At 33.6% G+C, this 24,459-nt stretch overlaps 1 protein-coding gene across 1 annotated transcript in view; it reads right to left on the bottom strand.

Moving 5' to 3' along the window:
* Positions 1–662: 662 nt before the first annotated feature.
* Positions 663–24,459, bottom strand: part of FRK (fyn related Src family tyrosine kinase) — a 120,232-nt gene continuing 96,435 nt past the window's right edge. Inside the window, exons 3-8 of the mRNA XM_074310053.1 lie at positions 20,778–20,941; positions 18,705–18,873; positions 12,735–12,893; positions 4,618–4,799; positions 2,012–2,177; positions 663–1,450 (exon numbers count right to left, since the gene is read on the bottom strand). Of these exons, the coding sequence (XP_074166154.1) occupies positions 1,233–1,450; positions 2,012–2,177; positions 4,618–4,799; positions 12,735–12,893; positions 18,705–18,873; positions 20,778–20,941 (1,058 nt within the window). The 3' untranslated portion in view covers positions 663–1,232. The remainder of the gene's footprint in view (positions 1,451–2,011; positions 2,178–4,617; positions 4,800–12,734; positions 12,894–18,704; positions 18,874–20,777; positions 20,942–24,459) is intronic.

Below are 24,459 nucleotides of genomic sequence, written 5' to 3'. Positions count from 1 at the left end.
TACAAGTTATTAAAAATTATATGAAAGATTTTTCCAAATCAATAAAAGAAATAAATATGAAAGTAACCGTGTGGTCTCACCTTACAACTAATACATTGGCAAAGATGACCAAAAATGAATATCTGTGTGGGATAGTTCATAAAATGCATGCCTTTTCTAAAAGAAATTATTCAGGCTAATGACTGAAAACTCCCTACTTTTTCTTACCAGAAAAGTTTTGCAAAGCTACAAAATAATTTAAGGCAAAAAGGTTAGTAAGAGAGACCTAGAGACAAACATATCCTCACTGCCAATTGGTGGTAATTTCATTTTTTTCCCTTCAAATATAAGAACATATTTCATGAAAACAATAGAATTCCCAAGAACTCTGGGAATTCTTTACCTTGCTCAGATGATCTCTTTTTCCTAAATTAGTTTGATACCTATTTCTCAAACCTCCTGAGTTACAGTTGTTTCTTATACATACACCAGGGTAGAATAACTCATCAACTTTGCAGTATGATTCTGCACATTAAGAAATTTAATGTTGATTATTCTCATATGACACATACTATAGGTATATAGAAATCTCCCCATTTCCTTTTACAAAATGAGAGAGATTTAAATTCTTTTCCTCAACAGCTGCTTCATTTTTCTGCATAGTGCAAAAAAAGTGCAATTACTCCCAGTACAATCAAGACATTTAATATGGCTTTACCATCATTGTAGTTACAGGATATTTTAAAAGAGAAGAGGGGGGAAATCTCAAAGCACAGGTCCTGCTGTGCAGCAAAGCAATCATATTCCTTCATAATAACAGCCGGATGAGATTCAGCGAACTGAGGAATAATGAATAACCACACTAATCAGCAAACAGGAAAATGCTGCTACAGATAAGAGAGTAAAAATCGACCATCATCTGTTGATTCTTATGATCAGTATTTCAACCAATAAATAGAAATAGCTTCAAAATGAGAAGGGGAAGAAGGAAAGAGCTTGTTTTCAGTTTATTTATTCTTGCCAGGTAGGTAGCTGGTGGGAGTATTCTTTTTGCACTGTCCTTCAGTGTTGTCCAAACAAGTAAATGTAAATATAATAATTTCTATAGTACACAGTCAAAGTATCCCAAATTGGAATCTTTTTCCTTCCAGATTTCAAAACTAAGATGATTTCGCAGTTGATAGCTAAGTTGTGTTTCTGAACCAGTCATTTTTTTTATTCTTTCATGAACATCCATTGCCCCATCTCCAATTTCATCTAACAAAATTATTTGTATCCAAGTAAGAGGAAGAATCTAATTCATAATAATAATCCTCAAGACTCAAGTGCAGTGATTCAAATGTTGGCCGATCTTTGGGTTCCACATTCCAGCATTGCAACATGATGTTGTAGAGTTCCAATGGACAGTTATCTGGTCGAGGAAGTCTATAGTTTTGATCCAACTTCTGGATTACCTGCATCCCAGTCATGCCTATGAGAGAGAGAGAGAGAGAGGAAAAGAGGGAGAGAGGAAGAGAGGAAGAGGGAGGGAGGAAGAGGGAGGGAGGGAAAGAGAAAGATAAATGTAAACCAAATAGTTAAAAACATTTTTAAAATTGTTTTTGGGTACTTTTATTCTATGGCATAATGAATAGAAACTTGGCCTTAGAGTCAGGAAGACTGTGTCCAAGTTTCACCTTTAAGTGGAACATTGAACAAATCCCCAGTGACATGATCTTCCTCCCAAACCATAGCAATTAAACCAAAATTTTTCCTTGCATATAATATATACATATACATATAGATGTATATATATATATATATATATTCATCTATATATATGTGTATATACATATGTGTATATATATATATATGTATATATATATATATATATATATATATATATATATATATATATATATATATATATATATATATATATATATATATAAAATCTCATACTCTACTCCCTTCTATGGCTTTACAAAGCATCCCATTAATATTAAACATGTGATCTTCAGCAGAAAGGCAAGCTTTTGAATAAACTACTCACCTGGATAAGGCATCTTGCCATAAGTAATAATTTCATAAAGAAGTATCCCAAAAGACCATACATCAGACTTAATGCTGAATTTGTGGGACCGAATGGCTTCAGGTGCTGTCCATTTCACTGGAAGTTTTATTTCTGGTTTTGATTCATAGATGTCTTCATTTTCTACCTGTTAAAACATTGATAAAGATAATTCAAGCTAAAGCATTCCTCTTTTTCCCCTTACCATCTTTTTTCCTCTATAAAGTATCTTATTGTAAAACAAAATGGAAATAAGAGTCTGCATGCTGTTTATCTCATGGTGGCAGATGTAAAATACATTGCTGCAAAAATCCATCAGGAGTCATCAAAAGCAATTTGCCATTGGTAAGTGAACACCTACTAAGTGTAAGTCAACATCCAAGGACTGATAAAAGGAATCCTGATGGTACAGAGGGCCACATGGCAAGGCTGACTTCACATCTGGTCTTCAATAAATAGAACAAATGACAGCAAGAACTGTTTTCTGTATTCTGATTTACTGATGGTATTGAAGGACCATTGATTTTGATAATTATCACTTAACCACTTTCTAAAACTAGAAAACAGACTCCAAATGATTTAAATGCATGTGTCTTCTCATTGTGGTTCTAATTAATTTAATTAAAGAGAGCATGATAGATTTGTGAGAATTAAAGCAGTTATTTACTTATAGATGAGCTACCCATACTGCAAGTCTATAGAGTAAGGAAACATGTTGAAAGTCATGAAATTACATTTGAAGAAAAAGTGGGATTGTCTAGTATGGTATTCTATTATTTCAGTCATACTGAAACACAACATCAACTAATATAGGAAATATGAAGAACCAAAAGAAAAAACTGACAAAATGGCATTAAAGAGAGGGTCACTTGCTTCAAAGAGCAATGGCACACACTTGTAAGAACATAAGAGACAATCCTACATTTAGTAATTGATGCTGTAAGTTTCAACCAAAGATTCAATGACAAATGTATCTCCTCCTTGTACATCTAAGCAAATGTGACTGTCTCTGTATTTGTATACATATATGCATGACTGAAGAACCAATAATTTTTCTACTATGCCATTAGATTGTAAGCTTCTCGAAAGCACAAACCATTTTTGCCTTTCCTGAATGCCCCGTATTTAAAACAATGCCTAGAACACAGTTGATATTTAATAAATGCTTGCTAACTTAACTTGACAGTGCTGTCTGTTTATGAATGATGATGTGGGAGTGTATGAAGTTGAAATATATGTGACCACACAACACATCTGGAAAATAAAGGAAAAAAAAAGGTCAAAGAGAAAATCAAAAGAAATTATGTAGGGAAAAATATCCATTCTAAAAGTGAGTGGAAACTGAGAGAGCAGCAAAGTGGACTATTTTAGTAACTAGGCCAGTTAGGCAGCAGTAGGTCATAAAAAATCCTATACTTTTCTTTACGATTTATGATCTATCAAGACATGGTTCCATAGTATCTAAAGTTTATTATAAAGTCATTTTTTTTTAGTTTTCTAAACTAAACTGTTTTCTAGTCTTTATATTACAAGAAAAAAAATCATCTTCTCAAAATTCCCTCTAGCCTGTTCCTTCTAAGCTCAGCTCAAGTTGGAAACAAAATAGCAGCTTCTGCCTTTCAAGTTATCCTAGATCTCATTGTTACCAGTTTAATTTGGGGTGCTAAAGTAAAACCAGAGAAAAACTCTTTCGTTTTCTTTGACTAAATAGGTATCTTCTCAGTATAATTGCCTTGCCTATAAAGTATCCCTTTTCCCACTGTTCCCTTTCTGAAGATCTATTATTCTGACAGAAGTTGGCCTTCAGGTCAAGTACCTTTCTAATAAGCAAGTCCATAGGAAGTACAACATGTCATCATATTATTAGATAGCTATGTGGCTATGCAGGCTTCTAGCAAGGTTGGCTAATTAACTTAATATAAAAATGCTATAAAATATCAAAAGCTAGCATTTACATATCTCTTTAAGATTTTCAAAATACTTTCCAAATATTATTTTTTCTTGATCCTCACAGTAGCCCTATGAGGGAGAGGCCATTATCATCCCTATTTTGCAGATAGAGCAACTTCAATGGAAAAAGGTCAAGTGATTTGCCAAAAGTCATACAGCTAAATGCCTGAGACAGGATTTGAATGCAGGTCTTGACCCTAAGTCAAATATTTTATCCACTGTTTCATCCAGTTGCCTCTAAAACTTTATTCTCTAAACAAGACCTGGTTCTCAAAATTATCAGCAGTTTTGCATGACTCCATAAAGCCATCATTCTCAACTTATAGCCCCAGTGTTCACTATAAGCTATTCTCTTTTGTAATTAAAATTTGTTAAAAAGGATGTGTAATTTTCATTCTCAGGATAAATTAAATCACTCAAGAACAAAGTCAGTATCAGTTTAAATGATTTTCATGAATTCATTTTTATCTTGGGCACAATAGGGGTAGAGTTGCTCTGTAGTGTCATTTGTACCTAATGAAATGAGGCAGGTACCAAGAGTATGAGAAATATTGTTTCAGTAACTGATAGTGTCTTTAAATTCCAAAAGAAAATCAAAAAGCAATTTGCCAATGTAAAGATTTAATATCCAAATTTACCTTAAACACTCTTGCAAGTCCAAAATCTGCAACTTTGTAAACATTATGTTCACCAACAAGGACATTTCTGGCAGCTAGATCTCTGTGGATGTAATTCTGTGATTCTAGATAAGCCATTCCTGAGGCAACTTGGGCTGCCATGTCTAGCTGTTGAGGCAGATGGATTTTGGACCCAGCATCATCTAGACAAGAGAGAAGGGGGAAGGGGAAAGCTATAACAATATGTCAAATAATTACACTGTTCCATCAAATTCTTGGTATTTTTATGTCTATGGTGTCATTAATGGGGATTAACATATAGGATTAATTCAAGAGTTAGTAAATAAAGGCCAGTTCAGCAACTGAAATCTCAAAAAATAAGAAGATAAACACCCTAATAAGCATAAGCATACATTTAGTAGTTGTTTTCTTACCTTTATATCTTGTCTTCTACTGTTCTTAAGAATACATTCCCACCTTCTAATCCTAGCTCACAGACTTCTTTTCCTTTACTGCCATCATAATTATAAACTTCTTTTTAAAAATCAACTATTATTCTAATTTTGACTTAGAGACTATGTACTGGAGGAACTTTGGTTCTGGGTCCTCACTTTTCTACCTCTTTTTATTTCACTTCCTCACTGAGTGCTTCATGCAAAATCCTCTCACACCTCTCTATTTTGCCATCCAATCATCTTCCAATCTACATTTCTAGAAACTGGAAACTAAGATGAAATAAATGCTGCCATCTTTCTCAAATGAGGAGATTCCATCTACTTCCCTAATGCTGCATACATCTAGACTCTGATAAAGAACAGACTCACTGTATATTAAGGGAGATTCTAGGTCCCACTTCCTAGTTAGAAAAAAAATCAATCAACAAGCATATATTAAGTGTCTTCTGTGTTTCAGGCAATGTGGTAACTATTAGAGACACAAAGTAAAAAAATAAAACCATCCTTCGTTTCAGAGTATTTATATTTTCTTAGAGGAAACAACATACACATACAAGTAGATGTAGAATAAATAAAAAGTAATTTTACAAAGTAGTTTTAGAGGGAAAATTCTAATAATTGGAGAGAGATGAGAAAAGGCTTTATGTAGATGATGTGTAAGCTTCACCTTGAAGAAAATGATGGATTTGTGAGGAAGATTGAAGAAGAAATAGATTCCAGGAGGGGAGATGCCCAGCACCAAGATTATAGGAATGGGAGATATGTGAGGGAAAGAGAGAAAATGAGTTTGGCTTGACTATAGAAAATAGGAAGGGGAATAGTACATAAAGAGGTTGAAAAAGTATTTTGAGGCCAAGTTGTGAAGTCCTATAAAATTCAAACAAAAAAGATTTGCATTTTATCCCAGAGGCAATAGGGAGCCACTGGAGTTTATCGTGTAAGAAATTAACATGGTTAGATCTGCCATTAAGGAACATCGCTTAACTTAATGAATTGGAGTAGAGAAAGATGAGCAGAGAAATCAATTAGGAGGAGATTGTGATTATCCAGGCAAGAGATAATAAGAGTTTGAATTAGAGTGATGGCTGTGTGGGTAGAGAGAAGATGGAAAATGCAGGAAAATGTTGTAAGTGCAGAAATGACAAGATCTGGCAAATGATTGCATATGTGAAGTAAGAGAAAATTAGGATAAAATAATAGAGGTAAAAAACCAGAGAGAATGGAAAAGCAGGGATGTCATTGACAGAAACAAAGAAGTTGTATAAAGGGAAGAGTTTGAGGAGAAAGAAAATATACTCTGTTTTGAAAATCTGGAGTTCACTAATATGGGTTGAGGTCATTAAAATTATCTCTCCCTCAAATTTATGATATCTGTTTGATTTATGAATAAAGAATATTCCAATTCCAAATAGCTATTTGTGTACTGTTCTTATCCTTCAAACTATACTGTTCCTTGGGGATAGAGGATGTGCTTGTATCTTATTTCTTCTTTGCATCCCTAGTGCCTAGCACTATGTCTCTTAGGTAACAGGTGCTAAATAAATGTTTGTTGAATGAAATGAGAGTAAATTTAATCTCTTCCCTGCAAGAAGTCAGAGCTCTTGGTGGTACACATGGGGGATAGAATCTAAGGCATCATCTGATTTAACCTTATCTGTAATTGCCTGTAGTTGTTCAGATATTGACCTTTCTACATTCTGAGTTACAGAAAATGCTCTTATTCCTTCCTTAGAAATTAACTATGAAAAGCAATGGAGCTGTCTGAGCTATAGCATGGGAATCCTAAGGTCTCAAGGATATATTTATTCTATGTGTAAGCTTGGATGTCTAATGGGTTTACAGATATTCCTTTATTAAACTTGATATGTTTTTTAGTAGACTGTGTATACTCTTAAGGGCCTGCAATGCCTTCAGCATATGTCATTTCTAATAACAAATATACATTCTACAGCTACCTATTAGTAGTGCCTAAAGATAGAACAAAGTGCCGAGTTTTTTGGTTTTGTTTTGTTTTGTATTTTAACAAGAACAGATTGGTACAAAGGCATAAGGAATAGTGTGTAACTTTCTGTGACTTTGTTAAATGAAGTTGTTTATCCCCTGAAATGAAGTTTAGTTACCAAAAAGTTATTAGATGGGAACATTAGCTTCACAAATAGTTACAGGATATTCCTCTTCTCCACTACTTTTATAAGATTAAAAAAAACCCTATTAACTCTTGAGACATAAAAAATAAAATTCAACATATGCTTGTTCATTTTTATGAATTTCATTATGGTGTGAGGATTCTGTGACTAGTCAAACTATTCACTGAATGTGAAGTATTGCAAGTTAGTGAGAAGAGCACTGGACTACAAGTCTTTTTTTTAATTTTTATATCTTGGGATTTGCATTTTTTATTGTAGCTTTTTATTTACAAAATATGTACATAAGTAATTTTTCAGCATTGACAATTGCAAAACCTTTTGTTCCAACTTTTCCCCTCCTTCCTCCCACCCCTTCCCCCACAAGGCAGGTATGTTAAAGTATAAGTTAAATACAATATATGTACACATGGACTACAAGTCTTAAAAATTAAATTTTAAACATAGCACTGACATTGACTAGTCATGTGAAGCAAGAAGCTTTTCCTCCTGATTGTTTCAAAAGCTAATGCCCCCTCTCATTAAACTATCTTTAATTATTTTGCTTTTATTCTACACATACATTGTTGTTTGTCGTTCCTTCTTGAAGAGGACCAAGATATCAGGAAGGTGATACTGATAGATTCAGAATGAATGTAAAAAACAAGCATTTTTGTTTTGGCCAGAAAGCCTGAGTATCTTCCCCTCAAAGGTTTATCTTTTTATTCAAATAAAATTAATAAATAAAATAAAATTAATAAATCAAATAAAATGTTTTTATTCATGTTTGTTTTAGTATTTTGTTTTATTTTGACTAGGTGAAAGAGACCATTCTTTGCTTCAACTGCTACTTAGCCTTAACCTGGGACCTGTTAAAAGTCCTTAACTTAAAAGGGCCAAAAATCTCCCAATGTATGAAGGATCATCTACAGTTGTCCTGATCTATCGCTGGCCTCTGGACCCAGATGGCACTGGAAGAAAAAGTAGGCAGGTGACCTTGCATAACCATCTTTTACTTAAATCCAATTCACTTATGCACACACAAGTATATGTATACATATATAGGTGTGTGTGTGTGTTCTACTTAAAATTGATATAGATATCCTCTAGAAATAGATATGTTCATATATATCATATTATATATTTTATTAATTCAATAGGTGATAATATATTATGTAATTATGTATTATGTAACATTAATTCAATATATATTGCTATTTTTATTAATTCAATTACTATTATATAATATATAAGTAAAATGAGACAAACAAATGGTTGAGAGACTAATTCAAGATCTCAAAGCAAGTCATTGAGTGACAGATTCTAAACTGCAACCAAAGCATCATCACATGGTGACCATATTTCTGGGGATCAGTCTATCTGTTTTGGGCTTGGCTAACCCATTCCCAACACGAATAGAATTTGTCACTAGGTTTGTTGTTAAAATGTTGCTAGTTTATTAGTTAGTGCCATTTCACTAACATAGCTTTGAAGAACAGGAAGTCAGTTCACTTAGGTAAATGACTATAACTGCAATGGAAATAAAGCACTCTTACTAATATTATTTCTATTACAAGCTTCCTCATTGTGATAAGGTTAAAAGAGTCCTGAAATCAGACTCAGAAGAGCTGGTTCTGAGACTTATCAGCTGTGTGACCATGGGAAAAATCAGTCAATTTCTCTAAGCCTCAGTTGTGTGATGAGGAAAAGGATATCTAAATCACAAAGGTTTTGTGAAGAATTCCTTTCTAAATAGAAAAGTTATTGTTAGCTATTATTATTATTACTTCATTTATTGGTGAAAACTAGCATATTTTAAAAGGGATTATGAAGCTTAATAATGTCAAACTCAAATAGAATTAAAGAAACTAAACCTTACATAAGGATCCCTATAGGCTGCATATTTATTTAGAAAATCACAATAACATATTTATGTTCTATTGTATTTTTATTTATTTTGTTAAGTATTTCCTAATTCCTGAATGTAAACTGTTGGGATTGCCTGTTATCTAGGGGAGAGAGTAGAGGGAGAGAGGGGAAAATTCAGAAAAATGAATACAAGGGATAATGTTATTTAAAAAATTACTCATGCATATGTACTGTCAAAAATTTTTATAATTATAAAATTAATTTTAAAAATTATAAAAAATAAAGTATTTCCTAATTCCATTTTAATTTGCAGACAGTGTATTTCACATCTCTGATGTAGATGGTAAAAATTAAATTAATAATTCTATGGTGCCTGTCCATCATCACCAAGACAGAATAGTATCATTCTGATTAACAATTACTTATACTTTATGCTATCCAATCCACTAAACAAGTAAATGGAAGCAAAATCCTTGAATCAATGCTAAGAAAATAATTCTTAGGTTAATTCATATGGAAGTATTAATCCATTTCCCCAGTGGTACCCTAGTCTGGAGAGACCAACATTAAAGGAGTCGGGGATGTTTTGAACTTCTGGAAGAAAATACTTTGGCTACATAAAAAGAGTGCCGTAGCAAGTAACTTTTGAGACCCAGAAAATCATGGGCCAGTGGGACCATGAGATTACAGATTTTGATCTAGAAGGTACTTCAGAAAGAATCTAGTTCAAACCCTTCATTATATAGATAAGAAAAATGAAGTTTAGAGAGCTTTTATGATTTGTGCTGTTGCCAAAATACTAAATGGGATTGAAAACTGGGTTTGTTGTTAATCCAACATTGTTTCTACTGAGCCATGCTGCTGTCAATGTTTCAAACCTCCCCAGATTTTCAAACAGCAAAAATGTTTAGAATCTTTTAAAAGAAAAAAAAATCCTTATGTTCTGTCATGTCTAGGTTTACTTGAGCATCTATCTGTCTGTGAATTTCACAAGAGAATGAGTTTGTTGGGAAACCTGGACAATGACATATTTTATAGAAAAGGAAATATCTGCTATTCTCTAAAGAATAGTTCTACTACTTAACTAAAAAGTAGAAAAACAAAAGCAAGATTTTTGTATTTATCCTCTATATTTTGGAGTATAATAAATTGAATATTTGCTACAGGAGGAGGACATTTGCTATAGGGCTTTGCTTGGCAGGAGGGGAGATTGGACTTGTGATAATCATTAGAGTAACAAAAACTCCTCCATTGATACAAACCAGCAATTTATCTTTATCTTATGGTCTTGGAATATTACCTAAGGCCTCACGAGATTAAGTGATTTGCCCAGCATCATGAAACCAACCACGTTTCAGAAATAAACCTTGAACTCAAATCTCCCTGATTTTATCTGCTATGGCATGCTCCCTCTTATCTGATACATTGTTAAATATTTTTAAATGAAATTTCTGCTATTGTGGGAAATTTTATCCAAAGAAATATTAAACCAAAGCTCAGGGATTTTACAAAGATATTTTGATTTTGAGTTTTTAAAAACATATGAATGTTCTTTTACCTATCAAATATAAAAGATAATTTAAGGAATGGTGGATATGAAAAGATTTTCACTGACAACTATAATACCTTCAGGAAACTCAGTAATAAACATTTCCGTTTCTAGAGACTGCCATAACCCAAGAATAATCTAAATAAACCTCAGCACAAGCTCCCACTACAAGAACCATATATCAAAACTGATATAAATGTCCACAAATTGGTGACAATTTACATCTGCAGCAGGAAAATATTTTCAGTTATGCTCCATTACTCAAGAATGTGTCAGTTTAATAATATATCTCCTCATGGACAACCCAATCAAGTGGCAGATTCATTTTAAGCTAGCTTTGTTGAATTTAAAATTCCTTGATTGAAAAGGGATTTTTTTGTGTTCAACATCTGTTTAAGACTTGTCCTGATAGGTGAATTCCAGATCAGGCTCAGCACCTGCACAAAGTATACTTTAATTACTCAATTGGGAAGGCTAAATGTCTAATAGATCCTACCAAAATCATCACAAGTTGTCATCATTTTAGAACCTTCCTCTGAGGCACCATCTTAAAAAAGTGATTTTTTATTTCCAAAGGTATTCTGACTATTCTGTTGTGTTGAGTCTACTTTGGAATAGCCCCAAGAGTCTAAGAGTTAATTACACCCCAGAATCTACTTCAATTTTGAGAGGACAGGTCATAATAGAAGAACATAACCTCTGAGATACCTTCCTGCTCTGAGATTTGGTAAGGACTATATTTGGCTTTTCTTTGTATCCTTAGCACTTATCATAATGCTTGTACATAGTAGGTGCCTAATAAATATTTGTTAATTGTTCAAGAATAACTCAAACTTCTCATCAATATTCCAAAAGGGAATGTTCTCTATTCATTCTGGTATATCTCTAGTCTTTGCCCTACATTTTCCCCCAAAATTTTAACTTCTTAGAGTAGGGTTTCTATCATTTGTTGGGGCAATATCCCTGGGACATTTTTCACTTGGCAGATAATTGGGTTCTGGTTCTATTCAATTTTGGTAGTTCCATGCAGGGAAGCCAGATGGTATTTTTGTGCATTTATAGTCATTAAGTCAACAACATTTGTTAGGACATATATTATTCTCTCGTGAGTTAACCTCATCACAACTTATGTTCTCCTCCTTTATTTTTGTAGCTTAATCATGCTGCTTCCCTAGATCATGCTAATACCAGAAAAATGGTCCTTCTCCTTGGAGATCTTGGCTCTGAAGCTTGATATATTGTCTTTCTTCCTTCCTGAATTCTTTATTGTCCTATGTTGAATTTTGAAAAAAGAAAATGATCAAAAATTATCTTCTCCAGATATATGATGAGATTGCCAAGCCTTTGGCTATTATACCCTCTAAGAATTCCTATTATCTTGTCTTCTACATAGCTCAGTTTATTAAATCATTTGTTTGTACATGTGCCCTAAAGTTGAGCAATCCCTTTAATAATTTTTAGTATATGAATATGGAGAACAGATGTTAGGAATCAAATAGTGGCACAATATCTGATTTTTTTGCTCTGAACTTTCAGATGTTTTCTGACAATAGCTGAAGTAGAAAAATTAACAGGCATGTAATACAGTGAACTATAGCACAAATCAAACAACAACCAAAAAATAAGAAATTACATCTCACTGTTACCCAGTATTTAATATCCCTTAGTTCCTTTATTTAGTAAATACCAGTTTTTGAATTTGAATATTTAACATGAGCATGAACTATAATGTATGAATGGGCTCCTATCTACTCATGACTGAATTCTTCAAAGTTCCTTATTTCCCATTAGTAACATATATCAATTTATATATTCTAATATTTCTCAGTAGTGTTAAATAGTTCATGGCTCTGAGCTCCTGTTCTTTAATATCCCATTATATTTAAGTACTCTGATGTGCCTATTGTGAACTATATGGGTTTTTTTTAAAACAGTATAAATATTTTTTCTCCTCCCTTTGAGCACAAAGTATCCATCGTCTCACAGAGTAATTGAACCACTCAGTGTTAAGACATCCATCGTCACATATGTGTAGATAGTAAATTTCCTTTGGGTTTTAAAAGACCTGCTAAACTGGCATTTATGGCACTACCTAAAACAAGTTCCTTTTTTCTTCCTGTTTTTATAAAGTCTTTAGCTTACTTTGGAGATAGACTTGCAGACTTCCATGTCTCATCAGTTCTGTAATAATATAAATTGGATCCTCTAAAGTGCAAACAGCATAAAGCTGGATAAGCTTGGGATGTCTCAGGTTCTTCATTATCTGTGCCTCCCTTAGGAAGTCCTTTGGATCCATTGAACCTGAAATAAAAAGAAGAGGGAGAAAATCACTTGTCATTATTAAGGGCATTCGTATCTGCACAGCAACCTTGTGGGAATCACCAAGATTGCTTTCTGCCTCTTTGTAAAATAAGAACAGCAGGGTCACAAATCTTAAGAGTTATCAAAGGAGAGAATCAGTTCTGAAGAGGAAACCTAATAACAGGAATGTGTCAATGCATCAGGGTTATGGTGTTTATGGGTTATGACCCATAGGTGAACAAAGGTTACTTGGGTCCATATGAAAAAGAGAAAAGAAAAAGAAGACAGGCAGTCTAATTGATAAAATGTGGCACAGGCTCACATAAGCACTGAAAGAAACATTCATGTTAATGTGCAGAAGGGAAAAACACTGAATATTTAATTACTGCAACAAAACCTTTTATATCCAAAGGCAGAGGAAGACTGCCTATTGCATCAGAACCATAGACACAAGCAGTAATATCCTTTGCACCCATTCTGTGGAAACATCTGGCTGACAATCTTGAGCAGGGTCACGCTTGCTATATTTATTTTATCAATTTGAAAAGGCATTGTATTCATGTCAGGTAGAAAGAATTTTTCAAGTCCATCCCCCAAACATTTTTGGTATTCAAGCAGCCACAGCAATTTTATACAACATAGAAGAGAGGAACTCTGAATGCTTTCTCCTGAGATACCGATCTTATCATCTTGTTAAAGTTGTCAGAGTGCTAATAAGTTGACCAAGTGATAATGGAGATATATCCTAGGCTATTTTTAAGCCTACTCCACAATTAAATTGTCCTTAGATGACCCCACTGTGATTCTCCATGGAAGATGGCATATAGTTAAAGTCAAATAAAAACATGGATGGGAAAGAATTCTAACATGAATTTCTTTAGTTAAGCAAAAATCCTTTCCTTTCTCTCCACAAAAACAAGCATTATTACTCACCTCCTAAGAAAGAGGCAATTAACTCAGAGGGCAGATTGAGATTTTTTTTTTGACATGGCCAAAGAAGAAATTTGTTTGCTTGAATATAAAAGTTTCTAAAAAGGTTCATTTTTCCTATTTTCTCAGAGCAAGAAGTGGGAGAAGAAGACAGATCTTTCTGAAAATAAAATTTATTTTATTTTTAAACAGTATTATTGTTAGTTAATTTGCATTTTATTTTTCAAACCTAATTTAAAAGAAGTCAGTTAATTCTTTTATTGTTTGTTCTGACATGAGTAACAATATATAACTGAATAACTTGGAAAACTAGTCCTCATCTTTGATCTTGATGTTTGTAAGGATCACTATGGACAAAGTTGATGTTGTCTGAGTAAGGTGATTGATATTTCCATAATTTTGTTTTACCTGATAAATAATTACTCTCTTTTTAATAACAATGATTCAAAAGAAAACTTTTTGGAAGCATAGTAGCTATGTTGTCATCATGTGGGAAAAATAATGGCATAATGGGGAAATTTTTTTTGTCCTTGGGTTTCTCAGAGCATAGAGGGTTTGAACAGGATCTCATTAGTCTTTACTTATCAATGCATTACTGGAAGAAGTTGAGGGACTGGCCTGAACTCATCAGGTTAGGAAGGATATCTGCTGATATGATTTGACCCCAAATTATTCTAATTAAAATCTTGTCAGAGAATATAGTTCTGATGATCTCTTGAACCCACAAATTCTAATGGTCAGATCCCTATTTTCATGGCTATAATAAACCCAATCTGCTGAGACAATGGCTCTACACCCATTCTCCATCTATTTCTCCATAACCCCTTCTTCCTATTTTGATTCTACTTTCATCATTGTTATACCATGTGAAGGTAAATTTAATAACATAGTTTCACCTAAAATTTCAAAGGAACTACAAATCTCAGTTAAGAGTTCTCCTTATCTGATAGTGACACTCAGATTGGTTAATTGCCATTTACAAAGCTGGGAGGAATTGCTAACAGGTTGAGGAAAAAAGAATTGTGATCCATAAAAATCTTTCATATTAGAAAGTTTCATGAATTATAAGAAAATGAAAGTAGATAAAAATAAGTGGCAAATATCATATTTTTGTTGAAAAAAAATTCTACATCAGAAGTAGGAGAAAGAGAAATATGTTTACATGGTTTTGTCTCTGAAAAAAAGAACTAGATATGTTAAATAATTGTAGGTTCAGAATGTATCTACAATCCTACCATAATTGAGAAAATTAAGGCAAACATGGGTGTCATTAAGAGAGAAATGACAGTCAGCATAAGGGAAATGAGGTGCTTCTATAGTCTGTCCTAGTTAGATCATATCTGAGTTAGATCACTTTTAATTCTTGGGACCATATTTTAGAAAGAACATTCATAGCATCTTGTGGTTCAGCTATGTGGTTGATTCCCACTGTCTCTAATCGTAGCATTATCATAGCAAGGAACAATTCTGCTGGGAAGGCCATCATGGTGTCTATATTCAGAGAACCTTTGAAAGCAATTAGTGAAGTTCTCAGAATAGTAAGTGAAATCAGGACATTGGATATGAACCCCAGAGTACTAACAAGTGGGCAGCCATAGTTAGCTGATACAAGCTATTGGTTTATGATTCTGTATCTTGGCAGAAAACATCATTCGTTCTTTGAAGGTTAATGAGTCATTTAGTTATTGGTGAGACCAATGGTGTCTTAATTCATGGAGCATTGATCCATGTAGCTTCCAATGATAATAGCATTATTGCTTCTAGTCAAACAAATTCAAATGTAAACAAGTATCCCATTATAGTGCCTGAGGTTAAAATCATGGCCAAGAAATCCTGGAAAACTGATTCCTGCATCAAAATGTTCTAATTAGTTATAATCAAGATGAATTAATGACATTGTGGGACTGATTGCTCCTTTTCTTCCTCCAACTTGATCAATTTGGCAGAGGCTAACTAGCAACAGAAATAAAAATATTCAATATTCACTTATCTAGTAACATGACATTAAATTTTCATTTTTATGCATCAGAGCTACTGCAAGGGTTTATTCCAAGGGTCATCTTTATTGCTTGGTCATCTGCTAAGCAATAAACAGTTACTGAAATTGATCAATGGCCCAAAAGAAGTGAAAGCATTTAATCAATCACCAAAACTATTTACTGTTATTATACCATAAATCAATAACTATGATTCTGATTGGAGAGAAAACTATTTAATTTTTTGTTTTGTTATGGGCAGAATTACAAGAATTATTCTTCTTGGTGTTTTCTAAAATTACAGAGGGTCTTTCCTTTGGCAGTATTTACATAATTGTGTGTATGAGGTATCTGTGTGTGTGTGTGTGAGAGAGAGAGAGAGAGAGAGAGAGAGAGAGAGAGAGAGAGAGAGAGAGAGAGAGAAAGAAAGAGAGAGAGAAAGAAAGAGAGAGACAGAGAAAGAGAGAGAGAAAGAGAGAGAGAGAAAGAAAGAGAGAGAGAGAGAAAGAGATAGTCTAGAAAAAGAGCTCTGAATTTAAATTAATCAACTCTAGGTTTAATCATGCTGATACTGAATATGTGGCCTTAGATAAGCCACTTAATTTCTTTGAGTTCCAGGTTCTAAATCTACAAAATGGGAATTAATAATAATTATACTATCTACTTCATAGGATTTGGGGGAAAAGATGCTTTGAAGAGTTAAATAAGTATTAAGCTGTTAGTACAGATAATGGTTGTCCATACTTCTTTTGAAGAGGACCAGTAACATCATGGGATGATATTTTGACTTGTATGAGAACCAATTTTAAGAGAGGCAGAGTTGCATACAGATACCAGCCTCACTCTTCCAAAGTTATCAAGTTCAATGGCAAGAAAAAAGGCAGAGTAACTGACAATGGCTGGGGATGCAGAGAATGGCCTTGGCATCTTCAGTGTCTGGCTAACCTCTTAAGTTCTCCTCAGCACAAGATTTTACCAGCTCCACGGTTGTTGGAACAAACTGTTATCATTCACTCATTCCATTGGGGGAAGTATTCACATGGTTGGAGTAGATGGTCCCCATTATATACCAATGATTCTGAGCATTGTTGGTTATCCTCAATCTGGTCTAGCCCATCTGCTGAGATGGTTTTGCCAGAGTGAGGTGAGACCAGTAGGTATGAACAATTGGAAGGGAACTAAGAAGTCATCTAGTTCAACCCCTTTATTTTACTCAAGGAAACTAAGGTCTATTAAGGTTATATGTCTTGCCAAGGATAGTAAGTCATACTCTGACTTTTACTATGTATAAAGATAAAAAAATCTGAAATGTTATCTAGTTTGAGACTAATAAGGAATTAAGGAATATTTTGTTTCAAAGATCTTAGCAGGGATCAAATGGGAAAAATTAATAAATCACCAACAATAGCTCAGATAAAGCATGTCTTCATAGCCCAGTCACATTTTTTAATAACTTGCTACAATCAAGTGACTTTTTATTATACAATATTCTACTGACTTCATCAAATTAGCTATGCCTGCTTTGAGTGAATTATTTTGTTTAAACAATCAATAATTCTGAGTCATGTCAGTTCTTTATCATCCCCTATGACCTGAGGAGTATTTTAGTAAGTTCAGTTTTGTCAAGATGAATATTCTATTCTCCAAAACATATTACAACCCTAATATAATATAACAAGATTTGCTCTGACTCAAACGCATTCTCCTGAAGCCAATCAGAATGAGTCTTTCCGTATCACTAGACACAAACTCAAAAGCTTTCCAGCTTTGGCAGAATTTGCCATAATTTGTGCTTTGCTGGAATAACCTTTATGAACACAAGACTACCACCAAGCTATGATGGGACATCATAAAAGGAGCATCATGAAAGATATGAGAATTGCCTATATGCATACAGCTAGTAATGATGAAATGTTCTAGTTCTAACATTCTGAAATGCTCCTTATACTTTTTGATATTCATATTTTACTTATATATTTTATCATATTAACATAGATATCCAGGATATTTCCCGTCTTAATTCAACTTTAAGATATTAAAGCTTAATTTAAAAAATTTAAAAGTTATTTAAATTTAATAGCTCAAAACTACATTTTTCCATACTCTGTATTTAAAAGATAACTAAACTTCTACTGTTATTATTCTGTAGAATTTTACTTCATTTGGCAAATCAAAATTGAAACCTTCCTAGAAGCAAAAGGAATTCTTTGTACTACTACTACATAGGGCCATTGAGAGAAGAATCATAAAGTGCTATGTAATAGTTAGCTATTGTAAGAAGTAGAATTAATTTTAGCATAATAACAGTCTACTTGGTCTCCTCTACCAGTCTCCTTAGAAAAATTGCTATCCATGCTGATTTCTGATCACTTTAATTTTTCTGTAAATAGGCAAAGCAAGATGAAAAAAAAAAAAAAGGAATTTCTTATATTTCCAAATAAGAAAATTACTGGAAAACCCACTGTAGCCTCCTGCCTACATTCTCTTTACTACCCCAAACACATAAATTTGGTTAAAACATTATTCTTTATACACTTAAAAATTCTACTTTCTCCAAAATCAATGTTTTTTTCTATTTTTATTAGTACCTATAAAAATAGATATTGATTAGATATTAGCATCTCAAACGTTTTATTTTTAAAATCTTGAATACCTCATAGTCTTCTAACTGCAAGGGAATGTCCTTATCTTTGTATTCTGAATCTTTTTATTTTAGGCAATACTATATGATCCATATGTTCTTGGTATTTGATTCTTTGCCACTGGAAGGAAGGGAGTAAGATTTTGTGGACTTCTTAGAATAATATATATAAAATACTGATTCTGATATCTTATTCTGTAAGATCCTCAAAGAGTAATAATTATAATCAACAAGTCTATCATTTAAATTGTGATAGTATCATACCTGGTTTTAATGTTTTGACTGCTACTGGAGTGGTATTATTCCATAAACCTTCCCACACCTCACCAAACTGGCCAGATCCTAATATTTTCAGAAGTTGCAGAGAGTTTCGATCTATTTCCCATTGGTCCACAGTCTTATATGACAAATCAAAAGTAGTTGGGACTTCTTTCTGTTATGAAGAATATATGAAAGAACAAAATTTACATTTTTAACTAATTGATAGATAGATAGATAGATAGATAGATAGATAGATAGATAGTTGAAATAATGGAGAAAGTTAGAGAAGTGAAGATTTGGGGGAGACAAATTCATTTTTAGAAATATTGAGTTTGTGATGTTGGTTGGATATCCAGTCTGAGTTAGCCAATATACAACAAGAAATTTGGGACTAAAGCTCTAAGAGAGTTATTAAGATGGGAGATAAAGATATTGGAGTCATGAACAGAGAGGTGATAGTGGAAGCCATATAACTAGTCGATATCATCGAGAGAAGTAGTGGAGAGAGAAAAGAAAAAAAAAAGTCCAACAGCAGAACTTTGGGGACAATACACTTAAAGGCAGGGAAAACATAAGGGGCTAGCCAAAAGAGAGAATGAGAGAGCAGAAAAGACTACAGAAAACTGGCTGTACTATATCACAGAAAGCCAGGGAAGAGAGAGGAGACAAAGGAAAAATGTAAGAAAGTTTTAAACAGAACATAAAGGTTGAGAAAGAAGTCATTTGCACTTTTAAATAAAGATTTATTAAACAACTTTAAAAATAACTATTTCAAGCAGAGTCAAATAGGTGGTAAGGAAATCTAAGTAAGAGTAAACTATTCTTTTTTTGAATTTTGACAATTAAGGAGAGAAGTAAATTAGTATAAAAGCTTGAGGGTGATATCATAATAAAGGTAAGATTTTTTAAAATATAAGATAGCTCCCTGAAGTTATATAGATGCACAAACAGACAAAACACAAACACACACAAGCACACGCGCACGTGCGTGTGTGTGTGTGTGTGTGTGTGTGTGTGTGTGTGTGTGTGTGTGTAAGCTAAAATAGTACAAGAAATTGAAGGTGCTTAATTTAAGGAGAGGGTTGATGATGCTTACTTGGAAAATGGATGGGAATGGGACAAGAACAAAACTCCTGCCCTCAAAAAGCTCAAATTCTAATGGGAGGGGAAAAAAACATAAATAACCATGTAACCATAAGATATTAAAATAAATGGAGGATATTAACAAAGGGAATGGACTTGAAAAAATGGCCAAAACATCCAGCAGAAGATGAAACTGAGCTGAGCCTTAAAAGTAGACAGAGAAATTCAATCTGAAATGAGGAAGCAAAGCAAATTCTTTGTAGTATGAAAGCATAAATGAAGAAGCTTGAAATTCAATTCAATTCAATTCAATAATTATTCACTAAGTGTCTGCAACCTAAACTTTTTAGAATGTTGGTGTGACAGTGTTTCCAAAGTCCTTGTTAGATCTCAAGCTGATCAATTCTCCACCCTCAGAAGGGCCCATACTTAAAAGATCATTTTGGAGAAGAGGAGGTACCTGTAATGCCACTTCATTTTCCAAACTTTGTAAACCTGAGGGCTTGTTTTTACTCATCAGAAAAAAGTGAAGTGCCTTATAATGCAGTGAACTGGATCTAACCCCATATTTACAAATCCTACATAATTGCAAATATTTTATAAAGGAAACGTGAACAACAGAATAAAAAGATATTGAAATACTTCTAAATACCACCCCCTCCTCAATCAAAAAAAAGAAAAAAAAATTTCAAACACCTTATGGTCAAAACCAATAAAATTATGCCTGTATAAATTCAGGGAAATATAAAATGCCAACTTGTTTAATAATCTGATATACAGACTCATGGCAGACCATAATCTGAATCTCTGGTCTCCTTTAGGTCCTTCATGGATGGCACTTTATCAATGCTTTAGTTCAAAGGACCAAAGAAGTGTTACTTTTAATATTTGCCATAAATTATCAGATGTACTTCTTCTGATATATGTAAAGGGTAGGAGAAGTCACAAAAACAGTAATTTAATTTAAATTAAGTATTGATTCATTGACTCTACCTTTAAGCATGGTTTTCCAAGTTTGACACAGAGGCCATCACTTGTCTTGGTGTAGTAGTCCACAAAAGCATTCAAGGTATCAAAAGTTCTTCTCCTTGTAAGGAAAAAGCCTCCCTCATCAAGTCTTCTCACTCGGTAATGCTTCACAATTTTGTTATCTAAAACTGTAAACACCACCAACCCCAAAAGATTTCATTAGTAAATTTCTTGCACAAACAAAACAGATGTAGAAATAAATTCAATATAAAGATTAGTGATTTCTTGGCTTTAAGAACTTCTTCCATCAGCAAAATATAGAAACCTAGTAGATGAATTTTAGAGAGTTGTTGCACCATAGAAAAAGTAAATAACTTGTTCCAGATCACACAGCCAATAAGTTTCAGAAACAAGACATAATTTGCCAGCACTTTCTGACAAAACCTAACATGTCATCAAACACTACATATGGAATCATTATGCTTCTTACCCAAAATTACACTGATATGAGATACTAGACCTAGAATGATTTGAACCTAAGAAAATTTGATTGAGATTAGGAAAAATTTAATCTTTATAAATCATAGTCTATCTATATATAGATTCTCCAATTGATAAATGGTCAAAGAATATGAACAGACAATTCTCAGACAAAGAAATTGAAACTATTTCTAGCCATATGAAAAGAAACTCCAAGTCATTATTAATCAGAGAAATGCAAATTAAGACAACTCTGAGATATAGTATCAGCTGTCAGATTGGCTAGAATGACAGGGAAAGATAATGAGGAATGTTGGAGGGAATGTGGGAAAACGTGTACACTGATACATTGTTGGTAGAGTTGTGAATACATCCAGCCATTCTGGAGATTTGGAACTATGCTCAAAAAGTTATCAAACTGTTCATACCCTTTGATCTAATAGTGTTATTACTGGGTTTATATTCCAAAAAAGTTTTTAAAGAAGGGAAAGGGACCTGTATATGCAAGAATATTTGTGGCAGCCCTCTTTGTAGTGGCCAGAAACTGGAAACTGAGTGGATGCCCATCAATTGGAGAATGGCTGAATAAATCGTGGTATATGAATATTATGGAATATTATTGTTCTGTAAGAAATGACTAGCAGGATGATTTCAGAAAGGCCTGGAGAGACTTACATGAACTGATGCTGAGTGAAATGAGCAGGACCAGGAGATTACTATATACTTCAACAACAATACTATATGATGATCAATTCTGATGGACATGGCCCTCTTCAACAATGAGATGAGCCAAATTCCAATTCCAATTGGAGCAGTAATGAATTGAATCAGCTACACCCAGAGAAAAAACTCTGGGAGATGACTATGAACCACTACATAGAATTCCCAATCCCTCTATTTTTGTTCACCTGCATTTTTGATTTCCTTCACAGGCTAAATGTACACTATTTCAAAGTCCAATTCTTTTTGTTCAGCAAAACAACTGTTTGGTCATGTATACATATATTGTATTTAACATGTACTTTAACATATTTAACATGTTTTGGTCAACCTGCCATCTGGGAAAAGGGGTGGGGGGAAGGAGGGAAAAAGTTGGAGCAAAAGGTTTTGCCATTGTCAATGCTGAAAAATTACCTATGCATATATCTTGTAAATAAAAAGCTATAATAATAAAATAAAATAAAATGGGAAAAAATGAAAAATCTGAGTTCAAATCTGGCTTCTTATTATTAGTTGCATGACCCTCCACAAGTTCCTCACCCCTATTAGCCTCAGTTTCCTCATTTGGAAAATGAGCTAGAGAAGAAAATAGCAAACTACTCTATCCAATGGATAGAGTACCAGCCCTGAATTCAGGAGGACCTGAGTTCAAAGCTGATCTCAGACACTTAATACTTCCTAGCTGTGTGACCCTGGGCAAGTCACTTAACCCCCAATTGCTTCAGTGGGAAAAAAAGTACTATATGTAAATTTTAGCCATCATCATCATCATCATCATCATCATCATCATCATCATCACCCTTATCTATAAACTAGAAAGTTCAAAATTTAAAATTCTGAAATACCATCCAATTCTAAAAAAAAAAAAATTGTGATTAATTGAGTTCTAAACCTCCCAGTTTGCAAGATATTTCACTTGTTTCAAGAATCTATAAATTTACATAATCTGAGTATTTGAAGTGACCTTTTGGTCATTTAATCTAAATTATGTCCCCTGAAAGGATCATTCAAACTAGTCTTGAAGATCCCCAGGGAGGGAAATCTACTTCCCTTCTGAAACAGATCATTCTACTTTGAGATAGCTTTAAGCATTCACACTGATATTTTTCTCTCTTAATCTTCCATCTTTTGGTGTCAAAGTCCAAAGGTCTTCTCCATGACAATTAGTCAAATATTTATAGATTCTTTAAGTAATATCCCTATTAAATCTTCTCTAATTCCATAAGATGATCTTTATAAGTCATGGCTTTCTGAACTTTCCCAATATTGGTCACCCTTTTTTTGAATGTACCCCCTTTATATATCAAAATCTTTCCTAAAATGGGGAGTTAGAAAATTAATCCCATGTTCAGATAATATCTTATCAGCTCATTTTATATCAACACTATCCACCCCCATATTTTGGAGACTATGATTCTATTAAAACAATCAAGATCAACATTCAATTAATAGCAGCTTATTAAATGCCTTCTACATGCCAGACTCTGTACTAGCTCTTAAGGGTAAAAAGACAAAAGTGAAATAGTCTCCGTCTTCAAGAAGCTTGCATTCCATAACTTTCTTAGCTTTGCCGGGAAGATTCAATGTCACACTTTTGATTCATATTGGCATTGAAGCCCACTAAAATCCTTAGGTCTTTTTACATGAACCTTCCTCATCCTGTATATATGAAGTTGACTTTTCAGGCACAGATGAGTATAGGACTTAACACTTCTTTTTTTGAATTTCACTTGATTAAATTCATTGTTGTGAGTATCACCCAGATCAAGCCCCCTTAGAATATGTCTTAGGATATAACCAATGATTATGTCACTGATAAATGATGCTTGTTTTTTTCTTCTTTCACTTCAATTCTGACATGATTTTAAATTTCATATCTCAGAAACATTCTTTGAGCTCATCAACAAATGGCAAATGTCATTCCCCAGCAACAGAAGTTTGAGATGAATATCAACTTCTAAAATCATTGCTCCAAAGGCAAATAATTGGTAGTTCATTATTAGTAACTTGCTTCCAGGGCTAACAAGCTTCTCTTGGAACTGCCCTTAGAGTATGTGAAATGGGAAAAATTAGTCCCAAGATATAAATACTGTTATAGGATGGTATCTCATAAAGACCATTTCTTATTTCTTGATTTACTAAACCTTGTATCAGCATTGACTCTTTCATTTGTAACTGGCATCATGGGCATTTATATGGTTCATTAAAACAGTCAATCCAAATAAGACCCAAACTTTTATGAGAGACAGAGAGAGAGACAGATAGAAAGACAGAGAGAGAGAGAGAGAGAGAGAGAGAGAGAGAGAGAGAGAGAGAGAGAGAGAGAGACAGAGAGACAGAGAGAGACAGAGACAGAGAGACAGAGAGAGACAGAGACAGAAAGAGAAAGAGAGAGAGAGAGAGAGGGAGAGAGAGAGAGAGAGAGAGAGAGAGAGAGAGAGAGAGAGGAGATAGAATTTTGACACTATGGGAAAATGCAATAGCCTTATGTACATGATAAAAACAT

The sequence above is a fragment of the Sminthopsis crassicaudata genome, chromosome 4 (genome assembly GCF_048593235.1).
Source record: "Sminthopsis crassicaudata isolate SCR6 chromosome 4, ASM4859323v1, whole genome shotgun sequence".
NCBI lineage: Eukaryota > Metazoa > Chordata > Mammalia > Dasyuromorphia > Dasyuridae > Sminthopsis > Sminthopsis crassicaudata.
The sequence above is the reverse complement of the archived record's forward strand: the minus strand, read 5'-3'. Positions and strand labels throughout refer to the sequence as shown.